General features: G+C 46.0%; 1 protein-coding gene across 3 annotated transcripts in view; it reads left to right on the top strand.

The window, feature by feature from the left end:
* Positions 1 to 22,327, top strand: part of STRA8 (stimulated by retinoic acid 8) — a 181,367-nt gene extending 159,040 nt beyond the window's left edge. The window contains exon 7 of one of the 3 annotated variants that reach the window (XM_085650526.1): positions 21,180 to 22,327. In XM_085650526.1, coding sequence (XP_085506652.1) covers positions 21,180 to 21,254 — 75 coding nt within the window. In that variant the 3' untranslated portion in view covers positions 21,255 to 22,327. The remainder of the gene's footprint in view (positions 1 to 21,179) is intronic. The other 2 variants (XM_085650525.1, XM_085650524.1) reach the window with 2 other exon arrangements.
* Positions 22,328 to 22,728: the final 401 nt, after the last annotated feature.

The raw sequence follows: 22,728 nt of genomic DNA, 5'->3' as shown, positions 1-22,728 counted from the left end.
GCTGACAGAGAGGGTCGATTCCTGGTGGCCCAGGTGCCATTTGGATAAGGGGGTGGTTTTGGGCCTGTTCAAGGTCATGTGAGTCCCACCATGCCAGTGGCTTGTCTATTGGATAATGACCTGGAACACATTATATGAAAAGATATGGAGCTCCGGGCTCATACGGAGATGTTGGGTGTACCCGACTGGATCTGGTCTACCACGTGGTCCAGAGCTACCCGAGAAGGGAGTCAGAAGGGGCTGGAGTCTGGAACAATGTCCCAGCCCCCTGCTAAGAAGGGGTGAGGACGGGGGGCGTGGCTTGCCAACACCCAAGATGGCTGCCTTTGAGTAGAGCTCTGGCCGTCGCCGCAGCTATAATCCCCCACATCCGTTAATAATATCCGCTTCAGGCTCAGTGTTAGCGACTGAGACCCATGTGACGTCCGGTCTCGCCTGCCGTTTGCCCGGGAGAGATCGGTGATCGGGATCCGGAGATCTTGGACCCGACATCCCGCGCTGCTGCGGAGGCGGAGTATCGGCCATGGCGTTGCACGGCTCTCCGCGGCAGGCTGTGATCCGAGACCCGTTGAGACCTTCAACACCGCGTCGGTGGTATCTCTCTTGCTCCCTGTGGCGGGGCTGCTTGGGGGGCCCCCACGGAATCTGTGCAGTGGGCAGGCGCATCGCTCCGGTGCCTGCAGTGACTGGAGGACGGTGCTGCGAGAACTGTGGACTCCGGACCAGATTGTTGGTCAGTCGGACGATTATACGCTCGTGGGGAGGTGAGTGCTGGGGGCCAGGCTTGAGTTCCCGCCGCCCCACGTCACTTTTCTACTGAGACCCTGAAGATCACACCGGTGTTTGTCCGCCATTTTGTGTCACCCCCTCCTGACTGGTGCGAACTGGGCCCCTCATATCCCCTGAACTGGTTGTCTGGGTGAGTTGCGATCTGTGGGAGCTCCTCTGATGTGTGGATGCCACGGGAGCCGCGCCTATTATGGGGTTCAGGCGAATTTGGAAGCTTTTCTGCCCGCTTCCCGACCCATCCCCCTGTCCTCTGCGGTGCAACTGGGCCATCAACATTTTCATTAACACTGGTGTTGGGCCCCGCTGAGTGATTTGTTGGCCGAGTGTCTTGTGTGTCCGAGGGGGCGGTAGTTGAGTCGTTTGGCGGCAGCCCCCATCGTTGGCCCTGGACTTGTAGTAATGGCCACAGCTAAGGGCACCAAGCCGCCCCCTGTTGTGCGGCTCGCCAGGTTTGCGCATACTAAGTCAGATGGGGCTGAAGAACACAAGGGCTCCCCGGATGCAAAGCACCACTCGGAGGATGATGCTCTGACTCTGGCAGATGTCATGGCAGCGATCCAGGGGGTTTGCACGGCTCTTGAAGGGAAGATTGATACAGTGACAACTGAGATCACCCTGATTTGCCCTGACCTGCGAAATATGGGAGATAGGATCAAGACAAACGAAGGTTCCATCTCCACCCTTCAACAATCCACGAAAGGAGTGGAAAGTACGATTAAACGCCTCCAGGTGCAGACCTCGGATTTGGTGGATAAGCTGGAGGACTATGAGGGGAGGGTGCGGCAGAACAATGTTCGAATTTTGGGGGTTCCGGAACGAGCAGAGGGGCAGGCAGCGGATCTGTTCGTTGAGGACCTCAATCAGAAGCATTTGCAGCCCAGATCCCAGTCGCAATTTTTATCTGTGGAACGAGCCCATAGGGTCCCTGGGGGGCCCGAAGCCTAGGGCTCCACCGCGCCCTCTTCTGGCTCTGATCTTCAACTTCCGAGATAGGGACGCCATTCTCCAGACGGCGAGGGCTGCTCCCCCGCTCAAGTGGGACAATTCTACCATAACCTTTTTCCCCGACTTCACTTACAAAGTACAGCTGCAGCGTCGTTCCTTCTTGGAAGTGAATCGGATTAAGAGGGGCCCCATCCTATCTTGGGTGCGGTTGATCAAGTGGGTCCGTTATTGGTCCGCCTTAACCTTCTGTCCTGGAACGTTAATGGTCTGGGTGATCGGATTAAGAGGGGTATAGTGCTGCAGTACCTGAAACGACAGTCTCCTGACCTGGTGTTTCTTCAAGAGACTCACATTCAAGGCCCTACTTCTTGTGCGCTTAATAGATGGGGATATAAACTTGTTGCCCATGCCGGGTATATGCGGGGTTCCAGGGGGATTGGTATCCTGGTGCGCAGTATCCTCCCTTTTCAAATTCACAATACTGTGCGTGACCCGCTGGGCCGATTTGTTTCAGTCTCGGGAACATGGTAGGTGAGGTCGCTTAATGTCACATCCTTATATATCCCCCCTAGGCTACACTCCACCACCTTGAGTGATCTGGGTACACATCTGTTGGGATTGCCTGATGGAGATATGCTTCTGGGTGGTGACTGTAACGCAGCTTTAGATGGGTCACTGGACCGCATGCCCCCTCGTTTGAATGATCCAGATGGGAAGAGTTTGTCTGAGTTTCTGAGGGCCCTTGGAATCATTGATGTCTGGCGGGTCTGTAATCCGGTGGAGAAACAATACATCTTCCACTCTGGTTTGCATGGTAGCTAGTTCCGTATTGACTATTTTTTCTGCAAGGCTGATCAGCTTCCCCTGTTTTTTAAATTGTCCTTCTTGCCTAGGGGTATCTCTGATCACTCGCCAATTGTCGCTTATTATGGTGGTACACCCGCTGCCAGCCATCGAGATATGGTCCTCAGCCCTTGGTTTCTTAAAATTCCCAAAATTTGCTCTAAATTAGCAGAGGTTTCCAAACAATACTTCGCAGAAAACGATGGATCGGTTCAATCCGACGTGATATTATGGGAAGCCTTTAAAACCGTGGTCTGTGGGTGTGGGGTAGCGGCTGTAGCAGTGCGCAAGAAGGAAATGCGTCACCAACTGGAGACTATCGAAGCTGAGATCACAGCCCTTGAACACGACTTAGTGTTGGGAGCGTCTTCAGAAATTTTGCATAAGTTGACTATCAAGCAAAAGGAATACAGAGATATATCGAACGAAGCGGCTAGGGCCTACTATAGTGCCTCTCAACATAGGGTCTATGATATTGGCGATAAAGCTAGCAAGTTGTTGGCTTGGCTTGACAGGTGAGACCTAGCTAATTGATGGGTGGCTGAAGTTGGGGATGAAGGTGATGCTCTACATCATGACAGAGCTGGGATTGCAGACTCCTTCGCCTCTCATTTTAGCCAGATATATTCTCCGGTGTCTACTTCCACGCAGGAGGCAGCTGCTGGCTACTTTGCCGCTGCCGAGCCTGGACTCTCAGGAGATCACGGATCTTGATGGGGCGCTAACAGTCTAGGACATTTCTAAGGCTATTTCCTCTCTGCAATCCGGTAAGGCCATGGGACCCAGTGGGCTCCACGATTGAATTATATAAAGCTGTGACTTCACACATCGCCCCTTACTTACTGCGTATGTACAATGCGAGTGTGCATGAAGAAGTCCTTTCGGCTACGCTGCGGCTGGCCAATATATTGGTTATCCATAAACAAGGAAAGCCCCCTGATCGCTGCTCTTTATATCGACCTATTTCACTTCTGGACCCCGAGGTCCAAATTTTGGGTAAGATCCTGGCTCTTCGCATTTCCCCCCTTCTTCATAAATTGATATAGCCGGATCAAAATGGCTTTATGCCAACCAAAAATACGGCACTTAACCTGCGCCGCTTGTTTGGGGTGCTGGGGTGGGCTGCCATAATACAGGAGGACTCTGTTATTATGTTCTTTGACGCCAAAATGGCATTTGATATGATTGAATGGCCCTTCCTCTTTGCTGCCCTTGAGAGGTATGGTTTTGGCGGTCGATTTTTATCTTGGGTACGTCTTCTTTATTCGAAACCTGTGGCGCAAATTGCAGTGAATGGTAGTAGGTTGGCAGTTTTTTAATTGGGGCGGGGCACGAGACAGGGGTGCCCATTGTCTCCCTTGCTCTTTGCCCTTGCGCTTGAACCGCTCGCTATATGGCTCAGGGGCGATCCTACAATTCGAGGACTTAATTGGTCACCGGACTGGAGGGACTTAGTGTCCCTCTACGCTGATGATATTCTGCTATACCTGGCTAGGCCCAGATTTTCGATTAATAATGTCCTCCACATATTTACCCTTTTTCAAAAATATTCCGGCTATACCATTTATTGGGATAAGCCCCTTATATACATCCTCAGTGGCCACTCCCCCCTGCTCCCATCAGTTTGTGGGGCTAAAATTGTGACTGAGGGCTTTCAATACCTGGGTATATATATCAGGACAGACGCAGAGATTTTCTATCAACGCATCTTGCTGCCCCCTCTTCTGCGTCTCAAAGCTGACGTCCAACATTGGAAGACTCTTCCTCTTACACTCTTGGGGCGGGCAGCTCTTTATAAGATGATGGCATTCCCCCGCTTTCTATATGCACTACAGAACACACCGCACCCTGTCCCGCCTCATTATTTTACCTCCATTAAGTCGGAGGTGCGTAGCTGGCTGTCGAGCGTTGATCCGCCCCGAATCGCACTGGCCAAACTAACCAACAGATGGTATGATGGTGGAATTGTGCTGCCGGCCATTAGGTCTTATTACTGGGCTTCACAACTTATTGTCCTCAATCATTGGATGCATCGGCCCATTACTGATCCGGGATATAGAATGGACAGGCACAATATGCTGCCTGTCACTTATTTAAGGGCGCTATATGGCGGGTCAAAACTAGGACCCAAATTCACTCAGACCTAGACGACTGTCTCCATCTGGCACGCGACGAACTCTGCCCTCGGCTAGAGGGGTAGACTTACACAAGCGATACCATTGTTTGATTCCTGTCGCCTGAATCTGCTTTGGCGTCAGCCAAGGTTCGATAAATGGGACTTGATTGGGCTGTCAAAGGTAGGTGATATATGGGTGGGAGGCACAGTTATGCCTTTTGGTGACCTGCAGCAGAAATTTGCCTTGCATGAGAACAAAACTTTCCGGTATCTCCAGGTGCGCAGTGCACTGTCTAAAGTGCTCTCCAGGGAGACATATTGCCGGTGTCCTCCCCTTTAGAGAACAGACTCTTGGATAACCATCTCTCTAACCTATTGTAAACTCCTTAATAAATCACCCAACCTTCTTGTCAAAGGTCGGCCAAAATGGTGTTCAGATGTGGGTGAAATTGATGATGAGGACTGGAGAGAGGCCCTCGCTTCGCCTCAGGAGGTTTTGATTCGGTCCCGGTTCAAATTAATCCAACTTAAGTTGTTGCATAGGACCTATTATACGAGCTCTGTCTTGGTTATAATGGGTCTTCTGAGGTCTCCTGTCTGCCCGCTGGGTTGTTGTCAGGTGGGCACTTATCTGCACCAATGGTGGGAATGTCCTATTCTCCAAAGGTACTGATGGGAGATTATCACAGCTTTATCCCAGATCTGCAGGAAAGATATTGAAAGTACTCCGAGATTCTGTCTCTTGAATATTTGGGAGGCCACTGATCTGACTAGACCAGAGCGACTGTGGGTCTCCCTGGGGTGCATGGTGGCTGAACGTAACATCGCCAGAACGTGGAAAGGTGGAATTGAATTAAAATGCTCAGATTGGGAATCCAATATGGATTGGTGCATGCAGATTGAGAGAGCGGTGTACGAAAGCAGGTGTTGCCCGGGGAAGTGGACCAAAATCTGGGCCCCATGGAATGAAAGTAGAGGTAGGTTGTGCACCCCCTTTGAGGATACCTCTCCGTTTGCGGTGGACAATGAACCACTGTAATCTGGTGCTCTTTGACCACGGTCCTACTGACGACACCCGGATTCAAGCTCTTATAAAATGTGCCCCCTTATGTATTGTCGTATTGTACTTGGCCACATTTGATTTTATCCTTCTCGTATATTTTCATGACTGCTTTTTGTATTTGTGTTGATGTGTGTGATATTAATTGATTTTGTCTTCTTCAATAAAAAGATTTTTTTTTTTAAAAAGAAGGGACGAGGACGGGAGAAACCATCCTTGGAAAGTACCTCCTGTGAGATATATGGGGAACGGTCAAAGGCCACCTCAGAGTCCATGGAAGAAGACATTACTCGTCCTGGTGCCCTGCCCAAGCTTGCCAGTTGGCAAGTGGAAGGAGGCCCCTTCAGGGAGGAGTTCTGTAGGACACAGAGAGAGTGCCCCACCCTCGAGGGCCTGAGTTTGCAAACTGAGGCCCAAGCAGATGGTGAGGAATCAGGGACTCATCACCTTTAGTGGGAGGACAACCTTCTGTACAGTGAGTGTAAGGCTCCTGGCCAGGGGTCCCACAGGGCCCTGGCGGTCCCCCAGTGTTATCGGGCCTTCCTATTGAAATTAGCCCATGACATTCTCCTGGCAAGACATTTGGGCCTGAACAAGATAGTTGCCTGGCTTGCTCCTCACTCTTATTGGCCCAGACTCAGGGTGTCCTCAGATGCATGCTATAGGACCTGTGTGACAAGCCAGGCCAGTGGCAAGACAGGGCAGCAACTTAAAGCTCCCCTGAAACCCTTACCCGTCGTTGACACCCCCTTTAAGAAGGTGGGCATCGACATGGTAGGACCTATAGATCCCCAGACGGCCACAGAGCACAGATTCATCTTGGTTCTGGTGGATCATGCAACTCGGTACCCAGAGGCGATCCCTCTGAGGACCACGACCGCACTGGCAGGGGCAAAGGCCCTGATGGGGATTTTTACCCGGGTGGGATTTCCGAAGGATGTGGTGTCTGACAGGGGCACGAACGTCATATCTGCTAACATGGAGGCCATGTGGAAGGAGTGTAAAGTGGCATATAAGTTCTCCACCCCTTACCACCTCCAAACTAATGGGCTTGTTGAGAGATACAACAAGATCCTGCAAAGCATGATCAGAGACCCTGAGTAAAAAGTGGGACGTACTCTTACCATGCCTGTTGTTTGGCGACCGGGAGGTCCCTTGGAAGGTAGTGGGTTTTAGCCCCTTCAAACCTCTATTCCGGCACCCAGACAAGGGACATCTCAGTTTGGTCAAGGAGGGCTGGGAACAGTCTCCCAAGAGGACTCCCAGAGATGTAGTAAGCAAAATGCTGATCTTCTGGATTCCAATGGCTAAGTTGTGGAAGTAAGCCTTCCACAACTTAGAAGCCAGCCAGGATGACATGAAGGAATGGTATGACAGGAACGCCACTCCTGTGGAGTTAACCTCTGGACAGAAAGTGTGGGTGATGAAGGCTGTAGAGCCGAAGGGACCTCCGGGACCATTGCCTATAAGGTAATTGAGAGGAAGGAGGAGACCACCTACCTGGTGGATCTCAAGACCCCGAGGCAGCCCCTCTTGGTACTGCACATCAATCGCCTCAAGCAACACTTTGAGAGGTCTGAGCTCACCATGCTAATGGTGACGGATGGAGAGGAGAGCGAAACTCTCCCTGACCTCCTGGACTTTTAGGTGATGAATGGTTTGGTGGAAGGAGTAATCCTGTCCCCCACCCTAACCCCTGACCAGCAGAGGCACTGTTACAGAGTGTTGGGGCAGTTTCCCTCTCTGTTCTTTCTTATCCCGGAGACGATCGACCTGTGCACCCATGATGTGGACACAGGCAGCAACCTCCCTGTCAAGAGCAAATGTTACAGATTGTCGGATAAAGTGAGGTCTAGATTCAAGGCGGAGGTGTCTAAGATGCTAGAATTTGGGGTCATAGACCCCTCTAGCAGCACCTGGTCCAGTCCGGTGGTTCTTGTATCAAAAGCCGCTCCGATGGGCACCCCACCTGAAATAAGGTTTCTGTGTGGACCACAGGAGGCTGAACTCGGTGACCCGGACAAATGCCCATCCAATTCTGCAGGCAAATGAGTAGATGGAGAGGTTGGGCATGGGCCAATGTTTAAGTACCTTTGACCTCACCTCCGGGTAATGGCAGATCGCCCTTACTAAGGGAGCTAAGGAGAAAACTGCCTTATCCATTCTGGAAGGGCATCACCAATTCAGGGTCATGCCCTTTATGCTCAAGAATGCTCCTGCCACAATTCAGAGGCTGGTGAACCAGGTCCTTGCTGGTATGGAGGTCTTCTCAGCTGCATATCTAGACAACATTGCCGTCTTCAGTAACAGTTGGGAGAATCATTTCTTTCACCTCCAGGAAGTACTTCAGGCCCTGCAGCAAGCAGGCCTGACTATCAAGGGGAGTAAGTGCCAGATAGGGCAAGGATCTGTGGTGTACTTGAAACACCGAGTAAAGTGTAACCCCTCCAGGCCAAGGTGGAAGCCATCCTAGCCTAGGAGCCCCCAAAACGCAAACGAGCATCAGAGCATTCTTGGGCCTCGCTGGGTACTACTGGAGGTTCATATAGGGCTATGACACCATTGTGACTTCCTTGACAGGGCTGACTTCAAAGAAGCAGCACAGAAATGTCTTCTGGACCGAGGCCTGCACATCTGTATTTGACTCCCTCAAACGGGCCATGTGCACAGCTGCTGTGCTCTGGTCTCCCGACTTCTCTTGGGAATTCATCGCTCAGACGGATGCCTCTGATCACGGTATCGGGCGGTACTGTCTCAGCTGAACGAGGAGGGCCTAGACCAGCTGGTAGCCTTCATCTCCTGGAGGATACACCCCAGGCAACAAAGGAGGAGCACGATAGAAAGGGAAGATTTTGCAGTGGTCTAGGCCCTGAAGAAGTAGAGGGCGTATTTGTTTGGCACTCGCTTTTTATTTAAACAGACCTCTCAGGTGGCTAATGCAGATGAGGGGCTAGAATCCAAATTTGTTGAGGTGATCCATTTCCCTACAGGGGATGGACTTTAGTGTGGAGCACCGACCAGGAGTCAACCGCTCCAGTGCTAACTGTCTATCTAGTTTTTTCCACCTTAGACAGGAGGACTACATAGAAGCTGGGTAGAACTCCGTCAGTTTTGGCTGGGATGCATGTTAGACCTGATACTCATCCGGTAGTATTTCCCTAAACGTTTTGATTTTTAGGTCGAGCCTGGGCAGCGCATGCACTGCTCTGCGGCATGCTGTATTGAAGTTTGGAATAGAAGCCCCGCCCACTCTCCGCCCATATGTGTAATTGGCTTGTATCATTGCCCTTCGTAAATGCTGGCTTCTGATTCATTAATATGCTTGTTAGTCCCTCCTTAGTACTGTCTTGTCTTTATTTGTAACCTCCCATGAGGACTGGCCATTTTACTTCGGTTGTTACTTGCATGCTTTCACTTTTCTGGCAGCCCGGGACAATGGCGGCTGCTTCTATGAATAGGTCTTGCATTTACAATTTTGAGCTATTGGCATTGTAAATGACAATGCCTTTAATTTATGTGTTAATTAGCACTTTTCCTGGCAGAATGTCTTCAGTCCAGAAGTGGTCTGATTTTGTGGTGTGAAAGGTCCAATACTTCTACCTCAGTCAGTCAGTCATAACCACTTTAATCGATTAATTAAAATCATAAAAGTACATCACAATAATTCATACACATAAAAAACATTACAAAAACCAGTTTAAAATAGTTCTCATTGTGGGCAACCAAGCCAATAAATATGCCCCTAACAACAGTATACAAACTGAGCATCAAGTTTTTTCCTTATCCTTACCGCAGTTACTAAAAAATTAGCAATATTAAAAATTATCCATGGGGAGTCAAGTAATTGAAGGTACATCATTGCTGGTTTTACTTGATAAAAACCTCTCCCTTGTAACAAAGGTAAAATGTATTTTGTTCTAATTACTGTGTAATGGTTACAAAATAGGATAAAGTGCGCAGTGTCTTGATACTTCTACCTCTTTCTTCCTTAGAAGTAGTCAAACTTCAAAGGAAAGTCTTTGTAGTGTACAATACCCCACTTTCTCCTGATCTGGTTCCAGACACACTACTGGAGGGTGGAGACAGCTTTGTGTGAGGACAGGCACAACCCTATTCTGGTATCAGTGACAACTCATCACACCACTCTCGCTCAGGAAGGCCATCAGCCCATCAGGACCATGGACCATCAGGATATGCAAGGCACACCTCAGCTCCCTTTGTGTGACTGTCATTCTAACCCAGACATGTATTATGCACACAGACAGAAGCACAGAATGGTTAAGCAAGAAAATACCCACTTTCTAAAAGTGGCATTTTCAAACATGCATTTTAAAGTGGGTGCACTTTAAAGGTAGACATGGCAGTTTAACCCCTTTGTTGCGCCCGTCGGCCAACGGCCGTTGAGAGCACTGCCTAGGTAGTGCTGTGCACGTCCGTGGCCGACGCGGCCTGCCCACTCAATGGAACGCCCAGCACCGCGGCGGAATTACCGTCGTGGTAAACAGGTTAAAACTGCACTCACGAGCACTGCAGTGGCAGGCCTAATCCATGTTTAAAGGACTAGTCATGTGGTTGGCACAAACAGTGCTGCAGGCCCACTAGTAGCATTTAATTTACACACCCTGGGCCCAATGGTGCACTTTACTGGGGACTTACTAGTAAATCAATTATGCCAATCATAGATAAAACACTGAGCAATACAATTTAAACAAAGAGCATATGCACTTTAGCACTGATTACCAGTGGTAAAGTGCCCAGAGTCCTAAAACCAACAAAAACTGTTCAGAAAAAAATATGAGGAAGAAGGCAAAAAGTTTAGGCATAACCCTGCAAAATTGCCAGGTCCAACACTATCTAATTCACTGATGGGGCCACTTTTATTTTGGTGCCCCGGCCTATTCTGTGTCCAAGTCCTTGGATACAGACTATTTTGTAAGTGCTTTGGTTTTTAAGGGTTGCAGCCATTTGAGTATACCTAGTCAGGAGAATACAACCTTTGGCGTTTCAGACTGTCTCGGCACGATTGATGTTTTGTCTTGTCCTAGAACTGGATGTACTATCTATAGCACCACTTTGCACTACACAGTGAAAGTGAAATTACTGCCTGAGGTTGTCACCCTCCTTCTCATTACTGAACCCAGCTTTGTCTGTGAACATGTGTTAAACTCGAATTAGTATCTCTGCAGACTGTTGGGAATAGGGGAGAGAGTTCGTGGACAGAACAGCCAGATGGGACAGAATATAAGAGAATAGTGGGATAGCAATACGGGAAATGCCTCTGAAAGGTAGCAGAGGAGAGACCATGAAATAGTGAGGAGAGACTGACAGTTAAAAAACCCAAAACGTGACATAGATCAAAGAGGTGACAATGATTAGAAGTTTGAAAATGAAAGGCAAGAGATTATCAAAAAAAAGGGAATAATAGTTCACAATGTGAGAAGGAAATAGAGCAGAGGGATGGCAATGAAAGCTAAGGGTAGCATAGAATTGGCCATGGAAGAGCTGACGAGTGACAATCCATGAGAGCAGCGTGCTGGCAGTGAATTCGAGTTGAGGCCTGCCAATGAATGACAACAGCAAAGCAGTGACATAGATCACAAGAGTTTTGAAAAACAAAAAACGATGAAATGCTTGAACATATTTTGGCCACTAGTAATTACTCTTGGCCACTTTTCAATTCATTTTGGTTTTTTTTGCCTTCTGTGCCACTCAAGTCATATGCAGATCAGTCTTTTTCTTCTTCAATAAGGCTCCATTAAGAAAGGTCAAGTGGAATAGAAAGTGGGTAGATGTTTTGATGCGAGGACAGGAGTCACAATAAAAGAGAGCGAAGGAGTTGCAATCAAACTAAAGTATTTACAATTAATGGGATCATAGAATTGACTGTAGTAGATCAGAGAGACATTAAAAGAATTAAGAAGTGCCAATGAACTACAAAAATGTGACAGATCAGAGTAATGACAATGAACGAGAGTAAGTAGAGAAAGAAACATTACAGAAGTTCTATGAAAATGAAATATTAGAGGATTGAAAATAAAAGACAAGTGACTTAACAGTCATCAGGAAAAAATACAATTCTGGTGAAGAATTTCTTCTTATTCTGAATATCCGTTTGAAGTGAAGAAGAGTGACCTCACAATGAATCAGAGGAAATAGTTACAATGAGAGAAGGAAAGAGACATGTAAATGAAAGAGAGTACAAAGGAGGGCAGTTGAAGAGTAGAGAAGTGGGAATAAAGAGACCAGATGAGGATACTTCCGAAGAGCAGGAAGTATTGAGAGAACAAAGGAGTGACAATGAGCACAGAGGTGTTGAGCAATCATAAGAGTGTCCGTAAAAGATTTCCATGGAATAACACTGTATAAGTTCAGAAGAGTGACAATGAAAAGTTGGAGGACTGACAATGAAAGTTAGAACAAGTGGAGTGTTGATGACGTGTACTTGGAGGAAAATACATAATTTTGCACAATTTTCACAAATATCTTAGGTGTTCAGCATCTCACCCATAGACCACGATTCAGGGTAGGTGTTTCTCTTGATTGGCAAAGAGGAAAGGACACATAATCGATTGCAATGAAATATGTTTTGTGATTGTTGATTACAGTAATGTCATAAATGTTGGAACTCAACCTGATAAAAATGTTTTGAGGGACAGGCAATGGCATCCATTACAAATGACCTATTAATTACACTGGCCCCAATCGGAATTATGAGGTTTGCAGTGTTCCCAGAGATCTGCTAACTCTCACAGAGAGATTTCAACTGCTGAAATTTGAAATTATGGGGGGAAAATGATGAGTTGCCCAGGCAGTCAGCCCCGGAATTAATGGTACCGCTGTAATTCCCCAGTAGTTGTTAATTTCTAGTGGCATACTCCGGGTTCAATTTATTTTTAGTTTAAAGAAAGTTTATTGGATATAAGTAGAAAATACACCAATAATACAACAAGTCGTGCGAGCTCTAGCTCATGGGTCCGGACCTTCTCCCGCTCTCGTATTTCTTCCGCGGAGAGGCCGGTTTCCAGGCTGTTTCTCCCTCCGTTTGCGGGGGTCGGTGCTGGTGGCGGGGCTGCATTCAGGGGCATGGGACCTTCACTCTGGGAGGGACCCGCCTCGGACTCTATCGAGGTTCTCAGGGCTTCCTGCATCTCTTCCTTGGTACCTAGGCCGGTGGTCGCAATGCCCTTGTCCTTGCAGAACTGTTTTAACTCTTTGTGCGTGTACTCTTCCAATCGTTCTGGTTGGAACTCCATGGTCTCTGTTCGTCTGGATGGATAGCGAGTGGGTTACTTGCTTGTACGCTCTGCGTTCGGCTCGGATCCCATCGCTGCCACCAAATGTTGGAAGGCGAACCCCGGGGGAGTCGGAGATACCACCCAGGGGGGCCCCCACACTGTACGAAGTAGCCGAGCGCTGCTGAGAAGCCTCCTAGGAGAGGTCCTTCTCCTATACCGTACCAGCACAGTAACACCACCACACAGGACTCGAGGATGTTTATCACGATGAGCAATTCTTTATCAGCATTTAAGAAGTTACGGTTATCGATATATACAAGGGGGATCGAGGGATCCGCAAGAGTCTCAAAGTCTTTGGTAGGGACGGGGTAGCGGGACAGTCTTTGGTAGCAGCTGGGTACGAGGGTACCTTAGGCCCAGTTCTTGTTCCTCAAGCTGGAGGGACTCCGTGTCCCGGAGTGGTCGAGCCGCGACGGCGTCAGCAGGGCTCTGGTGATCAGTTCGTGGAGCTTGAGCCGCGACTAGGTCAGCAGTGCTCTTAAGGTGGTTCAGTTCAGCTCGAGCCGCGACGACGTCAGCAGGGCTCTGGGGGAGGCTTCAGCGAGGTTGGGCCACGACAGCGTCAGCAGGGCCCCGATGTTCCGTGAGGTTCCTTGTCTCAATAAGGTGGAGCCGCGACGTAGTCAGCTGGGCTCGTGGTATAGGGTCAAGCAAGAGTTCTTCTCCGTAGGGTCAGCCGCGATTCCATCAGCAGGGCTCTTGACTCCGGGATACAACTGCTGTTCCATTGCGGGGTTGCCCCAGATATAGGTCTGGAGCCCTTTGATGTCCGGACCCTTGCGCCTGGGGGGGGCGGAGAGGCCGGGCTGGGAGAGGCCAGACGCCCAGCGGGAAAGGCGCCAGGCCCGGAGAGGCCGGAGGACGATCGCACCTAGGTGTGGAGGGACGGTGGGGGTGCCATCGAAACTCTCCTCCTCCGGGAGAGGTGAAGTGGCCATGCGGTGCCCCCTGGCCAGATCTTGGTGCCTCGATGTCGGGGCTTCGCTGGGGCCGAGGCCGGGGGGAGCCGGGTCGCGTGGGCTGGTGCGTGGAGCAAGCATGGGGGGAACCCCGAAGAGATAAGGGGTTCCTGTGCAGCCTGGAAAAGGGGGCCGCTGAGGCGGGTGTAGGCAAACGGGTACAATCCAAGGGGGACCTCGAAGGGAGGAGGGGTCCCTGGCGGCCTGAAAGGGCGGCCCGTGTAGGCCGGTGCGGGGGACGAGCACAATCCAAGAGGGTTAAGACCACGCCACGAGGCCGGGTCCAACAGAGGGAGAGAAGAAAAGGGGGGGGGGAGAGAAAGTAAAAAGATATATATATCGTATAATAATACAACAGAAAATATTGTTCACAAAATATAACAGGTATATCATAATGATCTCACTACCACAAATTTAATTATACATTGAAAATAAATATAGAATATAATAACATTTAAGTAACCCTAAGTTAAGGAGGTTTGGAAACTTCTTCTATAGCTGGAATATGTGATGGTAATGATTGAGCAGACATATCCAGAAAATTGGTAACGGGTAGCCACAAGAGGTCACGTTTAATAGCCAGAGTAATCGGGTGAACATAAGCTCTATCTAATCTGTGGTTATAACAAACACCATACCACCAGGCCTGAAAAGAAACATTAGAAGCAGTTGAAATGCAACAGCTATAAGTAAGTCAATAATGAGGGTATTAAGGGAAGTGGACGAGGACCAAACTTCCGCAACACTACCTAGAAAAATATGAGAAAAAGAAAAGGGGATATGTGTGTGAAATATTGTATTAATTTGCTGCCAAACCCTAGTCCAAAATTGATGAGTAACCGGGCAAGTAAACAACATATGCTTAAGGTCTGCAACAGGGGCCGGACATGACCAACAAGTAGAGGGAGAGAGAGGATTAATCTGATGCAATTTGGCTGGAGTAATTAAAAGTCTATTATATATGAAAAATAGTGTTTGTGTAGTATTTGCTGCCCTAGAAGACTTCCTTAGCTTAGTCCAAATTTTATCCCATACTGACGTGGAAAAGGAAGTGTTTAAATCGGATTCCCAACTAGATTCAACTGCAGACTTGTCCCGAGTCTGACTGATTGTTATACTAAATCAGAGATTGTAAGAAACGGTTTCGGTCATCTAAACCATCTAGAATAAGAGGATGAAGAATTTTACGAGTATGATTAAGAATGGGAAGAGAATGGGAAGAGAGAATTTCTGAGGGGTATTCGATATAGATAAAAATTCATCAAATGAGAGAGGGTAAATGAAGGAAGATTCAATTTGTACCCACAAAGGTAATGATAACAAATCAGTCGCATTCTGAGATAATAATGAAGAAGAATTCTTAAGAAAGAAGGAAGTATGATATGATGCAAAATCAGGGAAGTTAACCCCACCTAAGTTCTTAGGTTATTTAAGTTTAGAAAAAGGCATCCTAGATTTTTTATTCTGCCACAAAAACTGTGATAAAATAGTATATATTTTTTTGGACCAGGATTTAGGAATGTTAACAGGAAGATTAGATAAGAAAAATAAAATTATAGGAACTAGCATCATTTTTACAGAATCCAGTCTACCCCACCAAGATAAAAACAAAGGATGCCATCGCGCTGTGGAGCTAATTAAAGTTGACTGGAGGTTCTTAAGATTGAGTGATACAGTATCCTTAATAGAAGGAGTGAACCATAAACCTAAGTTTTTATTCTTAGTAGGATTCCAGTGGAAAGAAGAAGATACTAAATCAGCATGGAAACAATATTTATTTAACGGAAGAATTTCACATTTATCTACATTAAGTTTGTATCCTGAAACTGAAGAAAAAGAAGAAACTTCTGAAAGAAAAGCTGGTAGGGAGGTCTGAGGATTAGATATAAATAAAAGAATGTCATCGGCATATGCCGAGAGCTTTAGATGCTGATCACCATAAGGAAAACCAGTAATAGTTTTGTTCATCCGGATTTTAGACAAGAAAGGTTCTAACGTCAAAATAAATAAAAGGGGAGAAAGAGGACAACCTTGTCTGACACCTCTGAGAAGCGGGAAAGAAGAAGAAACAAGGCCCTTAGCTAAAATAAATGATCTTGGAAAAGAGTAAAGCAGCGAAATATAGGAAAGAAATTTAGGGCCAAAACCAAACCAAGTAAGAGTCGCAAAGATAAACTGCCAATTAACCCTGTCAAAGGCTTTCTCAGCATCCAAAGCCACGGCTGCTAATGAAGATTTATGGGAATGAGACTTACTAAGGACATTGAAAAAGAGACGAGTGTTATCAGAAAGGTGACGACCTTTAATGAAACCACATTGTTCTTTACCAATTAATTGAGGTAGAATATTATCCAGACGAAGCGCAAGAATCTTTGCAAAAATTTTATAGTCCAAATTGATTAAAGAAATAGGCCTGTAGTTTTTACATAGTGTATGATCTTTACCCTCTTTCGGAAGGAGACAAATCAAAGCCTCTTGAAAAGAACCTTCAGATTTTCGGGAAGATATAAAAAACAAGAATAAACTAAGTAATTTGGGAATAAGTAATTTGGAAAAGTGGGTGTAAAACTCTATGGTAAAACCATCAGGACCTGGAGCTTTCCTCTTTTTAAGTGACTGAATAGCACGAAGAATATCTTTAGTATGTATATCAGACTCTAGAGAGGAGAAATCTATATCCAAAGAAGGAGGTGGAGGGATGGAAGCTAAATATTGATCAATGTCAGATAAGAGGGGAGGAGCTTCAGGAGTATATAGTGATTTATAAAAAGTAGAAAATTCCAAAAGAATGTCTTCATCCTTATGAAGCACGGTATTAGCGGAAGATATGATAGATTCAATTTTAGTACGTTCCTTTTTGATCTTGAGATATATAGCAAGAAGATTACCAGATTTGTTCTGCGCACTATAGAATTTAGCGCTAGATTTAAGTAAATATAGATTTGCGGAGTCAGTAGAAAGCTTATTAAAAGAGAGTTTGGCACTAATTAATTCTTTCAAGGTAGACTGGCTTTTCGATAGATAATAAAGATGTTCCAGTTTTTCAATTTGTGAATTAAGTGCCTGAGAGGAAAGAAAAGCTGCACGTCGTTTTTGGGCAACAAAGGATATGATAAAATATCTAGAAGCAGCTTTAAAGGAATCCCATACAAGCTGAGGAGATACCTGAGGAGATTCATTTTCTTCGAAAAATACGGAGGCAAACTCGAGAAAGGCTGGCGGGAATTAGGGTCTAATAAAAGAGAGTTATTGAATCTCCAGCGTCTAGTCCCTTTAATGGGAGGAAGTAAATTTAAACTCAAGGAAACCGGGGCATGATCAGAAATTAGAATAGAACCTATGTCTGAATGAGAAATGTGCTGAAGTAGAGCCGTGGAAATAAAGAGGTAATCTATTCGGGATTGTGAGGAGTGAGCAGGTGAATAATAAGTATGTTCTTGTATTGTGGGATGACAAAGTCTCCAAGAGTCTACAAGAGCTCTTTGAAAAATAGTGGAGGTGAATTGAGAATGCGTAAAAGACGGGACAAATCTGGAGCCGGAATTCCTGTCAATAAAGGGATCTATAATCATATTGCAATCCCCACCAAAAATCAAATACTCATCAGTACATTGCATTAAACGGGAAATAATTTGGGGCCAAAACAATTTATCCTGCGAGGTGGGGGCATAAATATTAAAAATAGTAAGAGGAATCTTGTTAATTAGTAAGGAGATCACAACCCATCTACCCTCAAAATCATTATCCTGTCTTATGAGTTGGACATCCAAGCGTTTATGACAGAGAATAGCAACGCCATTGCGTTTACCTGAGCCTGGTGATGCAAAAACATGGCCCACCCAATTTCGCCTCAATTTAGTTATTTCAGTATCCGGTTTATGAATTTCCTGTAGAAGAGCAATATCTCCCTTTAAGTTTGCAATATGAGACAAAACTCGTTGACGTTTGATAGGAGAACCCAAACCTTTAACATTCCAAGATATAATGTTTAACAACATTTAGATCTTATTTAAACATAGTCAAAACTTTTCGTAAAAGAATGTTTCATGTATAAATGCAAAAACAAGCAAAGAACGCAACCAAATATGAAAAAGAGTTCTTATTATGAAAAAAATAGCAGTGAGAAACACAGAAAATCGTGAAACAGCAGAAAAAATGAGGATAAGAAAAGGGTTTAGATAAATGAGAAACATAAAGGAGAAGCCGGAAATAAAGATGAAACAGAGGAATGAGAAGAAAAAGAGGGAAAGAGTGAAGATAGCAGGAAACAAAAGGACAAAACAAAATTATCAATTGATGTAACAGTACAATAATAGAAAGACGTACCACAAAAGAACAAGAACAAGAACAGGGTTCAATTTATAATAGTCCAAATTGTACCCACAATCAGAGAAAAATCTGGTATCAATAATTTGAAGGGTGGGGAAAATACGAGCCGTTTTCCAGGCAACACACCATGAAAGTTGATATAGGATACGTGTTGCAAACATTATTATTAGAAAGGAAAGAAGCAATCTATTTGGAGTGGGGCATGGTGGTGTCCAGATTATAAGGCCCCCATTATGAGTCTGGCAGTCCACGGGCCGCCAGACTGTCAGGGGCGTGGCCGTGGTGGTCCCCTGACCACCCTAGTAGGAGTCAGGCGATTAGACCGCCTCAGCCACCAGGGAACCGTTGTTTCCTGAAGGTGTTGAGGCATCAGTATGCTTAGCGGGACTGCCAGGGTTTTCATGCCAGTTCCTCCTCCACGAAAACCCTGGCGGAGATTAAACAAAGAGGCACTATAGGGCCCCCTGGTGCCTCTGCTCCCTGTTGATGCACACAGAGGGTTACAACAAACAAATGATGGACGGAATGTTGACAATGCAGACATTCTCCCCCAGTCAAGAGATCTGGGTTAAATCCATCGTTCTTTTGTCCACTACGCCACCCCAGTTTAGACATGGCCATATGCAAATCAGTCTTGACCCTGTGCCTCATGGGAACAGTCCAGCCCGAACTGCCAAGCCATGTCTTCCCTGGACCGGAATCAAGCATCCTAGGACCGGTTTCTGGCTATCAGCCGTCATCAGCCAGGATAGCTTGACTCCAGTGGCGTAGTGAGCACGGGTCCCACTTCTGGGAATACCCATCCCACTTAGGGCGAAAAGCGTTACAACAAACAAATGATGGACGGAATGTTGACAATGCAGACATTCTCCCCCAGTCAAGAGATCTGGGTTAAATCCATCGTTCTTTTGTCCACTACGCCACCCCAGTTTAGACATGGCCATATGCAAATCAGTCTTGACCCTGTGCCTCATGGGAACAGTCCAGCCCGAACTGCCAAGCCATGTCTTCCCTGGACCGGAATCAAGCATCCTAGGACCGGTTTCTGGCTATCAGCCGTCATCAGCCAGGATAGCTTGACTCCAGTGGCGTAGTGAGCACGGGTCCCACGTCTGGGAATACCCATCCCACTTAGGGCGAAAAGCGTTACAACAAACAAATGATGGACGGAATGTTGACAATGCAGACATTCTCCCCCAGTCAAGAGATCTGGGTTAAATCCATCGTTCTTTTGTCCACTACGCCACCCCAGTTTAGACATGGCCATATGCAAATCAGTCTTGACCCTGTGCCTCATGGGAACAGTCCAGCCCGAACTGCCAAGCCATGTCTTCCCCGTCCGGGGAAGACATGGCTTGGCAGTTCGGGCTGGACTGTTCCCATGAGGCACAGGGTCAAGACTGATTTGCATATGGCCATGTCTAAACTGGGGTGGCGTAGTGGACAAAAGAACGATGGATTTAACCCAGATCTCTTGACTGGGGGAGAATGTCTGCATTGTCAACATTCCGTCCATCATTTGTTTGTTGTAACGCTTTTCGCCCTAAGTGGGATGGGTATTCCCAGACGTGGGACCCGTGCTCACTACGCCACTGGAGTCAAGCTATCCTGGCTGATGACGGCTGATAGCCAGAAACCGGTCCTAGGATGCTTGATTCCGGTCCAGGGAAGACATGGCTTGGCAGTTCGGGCTGGACTGTTCCCATGAGGCACAGGGTCAAGACTGATTTGCATATGGCCATGTCTAAACTGGGGTGGCGTAGTGGACAAAAGAACGATGGATTTAACCCAGATCTCTTGACTGGGGGAGAATGTCTGCATTGTCAACATTGCTCACTACGCCACTGGAGTCAAGCTATCCTGGCTGATGACGGCTGATAGCCAGAAACCGGTCCTAGGATGCTTGATTCCGGTCCAGGGAAGACATGGCTTGGCAGTTCGGGCTGGACTGTTCCCATGAGGCACAGGGTCAAGACTGATTTGCATATGGCCATGTCTAAACTGGGGTGGCGTAGTGGGCAAAAGAACGATGGATTTAACCCAGATCTCTTGACTGGGGGAGAATGTCTGCATTGTCAGCATTCCGTCCATCATTTGTTTGTTGTGATGCACACAGAGGGGCACAACATGTGCCCTCCTGTATGCAGCACACCAGTTCCTTCACTATGTGGACTTTTCAGTCCATGCTTTGCAGGAACTATTATTGGCGCTCCCATTGCGTTGCCTGTTTTTCTAGGCACTGCCGTGGGAACGCCAAAGAAAGCCCTCCAGACAGGCGGAAACTCCAAATCTGGCGGGAGGCCTGACCACAGCTTTGGCAGTGCGGCGGCGAGGCGGACCCGGCGCTGCACCACCAAAGTCAGAATCAGGCCCTTAATGTTTTATAACACTTTTCATTTCATTTTATGTCTGCGAATCATAGTCACAATTCGGAACAATAAATAGTGTGCAAATGTTAAATAAGTGGTATTCCCAATTAACCAATCACAGACAAATTTGCTAATCCTCTGTAACCCCATTCTCATTTAGCAGTACTTTTGCTAGCCAAATTACTATCAGTGCATTAACCATTGATTCTGATGGTACAAATTCTAACAGCTATTTTAATTGAATGAATCACGTACCAATGGAAATGGGCACCTCATATCTTCTTATACATGATATGTACCAGATATAGTTTCATATGAACTGAGTTTTATCCTTCAAGGTGAGTAAATTCAAAGTAATTTATAATTTTCACAAAATCCTGCCACTTATTATATTCGCTACTCCTGATCGTGTTGAAAGCACCGAGGGGAAGAAAAATAGATACCTCTAAATGTTCTAATCTGTTTGTTTTTCAGGACACCAGCCCACAGATTGACTATGAGACGGTGATGCTGAGATGCACAGAAACTTTTGATGATGAAGACTTATAAAGACACTCAAACCCTTGACCTTCACAGTGGCTTTTCAAACACCCACACACAATTCTTAATATAGTGGTTCATAAAGGTTATGAAATTCTCCTTAAAATGTTTGCTGATTCAGACAAGTCTGTTTTAACTTTTCAGAACATATCAATAACGGCCTGATGTACCCACACCCTAAAGAACTTTGCACTCTAAGGCACAGAATTTACATTTCTTACATTAGTAAAGGATCATTCAGTAAGACTTTCGGGTGCTGCTCAAAGCAGTTACCACTGATTAATTTTGCAGCAACCCTTGTATATCAGGCTTGATTCCAGCTTTGTAAGGCAATATTCACAGTGCTCAAGACAGTCTTACTGTTTCAAATTCACTGTGATCTAGTAATACACCCTAATCACACCTTACTATACAACAATTCCTGGTTGTTAGATTATGAAATGTCCCTCCCAGGAAAATTGTGTGCAGGTCTACTCTTATGACTTAAACAATACTCTGTTATCCCTAATATGAAAACAACCTCTTCAGTTTGGATCCACTTTGTCCACTAGGCACGTATAAGTTTATGCTACACTGAATTATTAATACTATAAAAGGCATAACAACACTCAAATACCTATCACTATCTGTCTTCTCGAAAATCTGTGCACCTTAAATGAAAGCACAGGTCAAAACATGTGTGTTATGACGTTTATAAGAGCTAACCAAGCTTCCTAAAACTATTTATCAGTGCTCAAGTAAATAATCAGTGACCACTAACCAAATTAGGACATTTACAAAACCAATCCTTCATTTCATACTTTTATAGAAGAAAATACAAGTATCCCCTTTTATAGGCAGAACTGCCTGGTCAGCGATATGAATAGTGCTTTTAACGGCGTTACCCCCGTTTGCAATATTCCAAATCGTTTTTGTAGAGAAAAGACATCGACTTTTGAATATATGAATTCTGACAAGACAAAGTCTGTGTAAATTAAACCTATTTGTACAGAAGTTTTTATTCCCTGATATTTATGATGTTTTAAAAATGTATGTATAACTTATGCATTATGAAATTAAATAATCTGTTTAATGTTTCCTTGATATTAGCCGAAGTTATTACACAATCGTCTGTCTGCAATCAGAGACCATTTTCTGGCCACAACCAATAGGCACATGACATTCCTTTTCTTTCTTGCTCCTAATGTGATTACATCTTCAAAGTCTCCTTGTCCTTGAGCATCGAGCAACAGAAAACCACCTCATGTTATAATATCAGTTAACATTTGATGAAGTAATTGGTGTTTAAATAACCTTTGAGGCAGGAAGCAAATGGGTGTTAATTGGAGAAGAGAGTTGTGTGAAGAAGTAAGCTTGGTAACAAGTTGCAGAAGGAGTACAATATTTTTCTGTTTCTCAGGCATTGGAGAGTTATAGTAACTGAGGCCTCCATGCAGCTAGAGCAGACTGTGGATGATCACATACTAACAGATGGTCTAAGAAG

The sequence above is a fragment of the Triturus cristatus genome, chromosome 4_1 (assembly GCF_964204655.1).
Source record: "Triturus cristatus chromosome 4_1, aTriCri1.1, whole genome shotgun sequence".
Classification (NCBI taxonomy): Eukaryota; Metazoa; Chordata; class Amphibia; order Caudata; family Salamandridae; genus Triturus; species Triturus cristatus.
The sequence above is the reverse complement of the archived record's forward strand: the minus strand, read 5'-3'. Positions and strand labels throughout refer to the sequence as shown.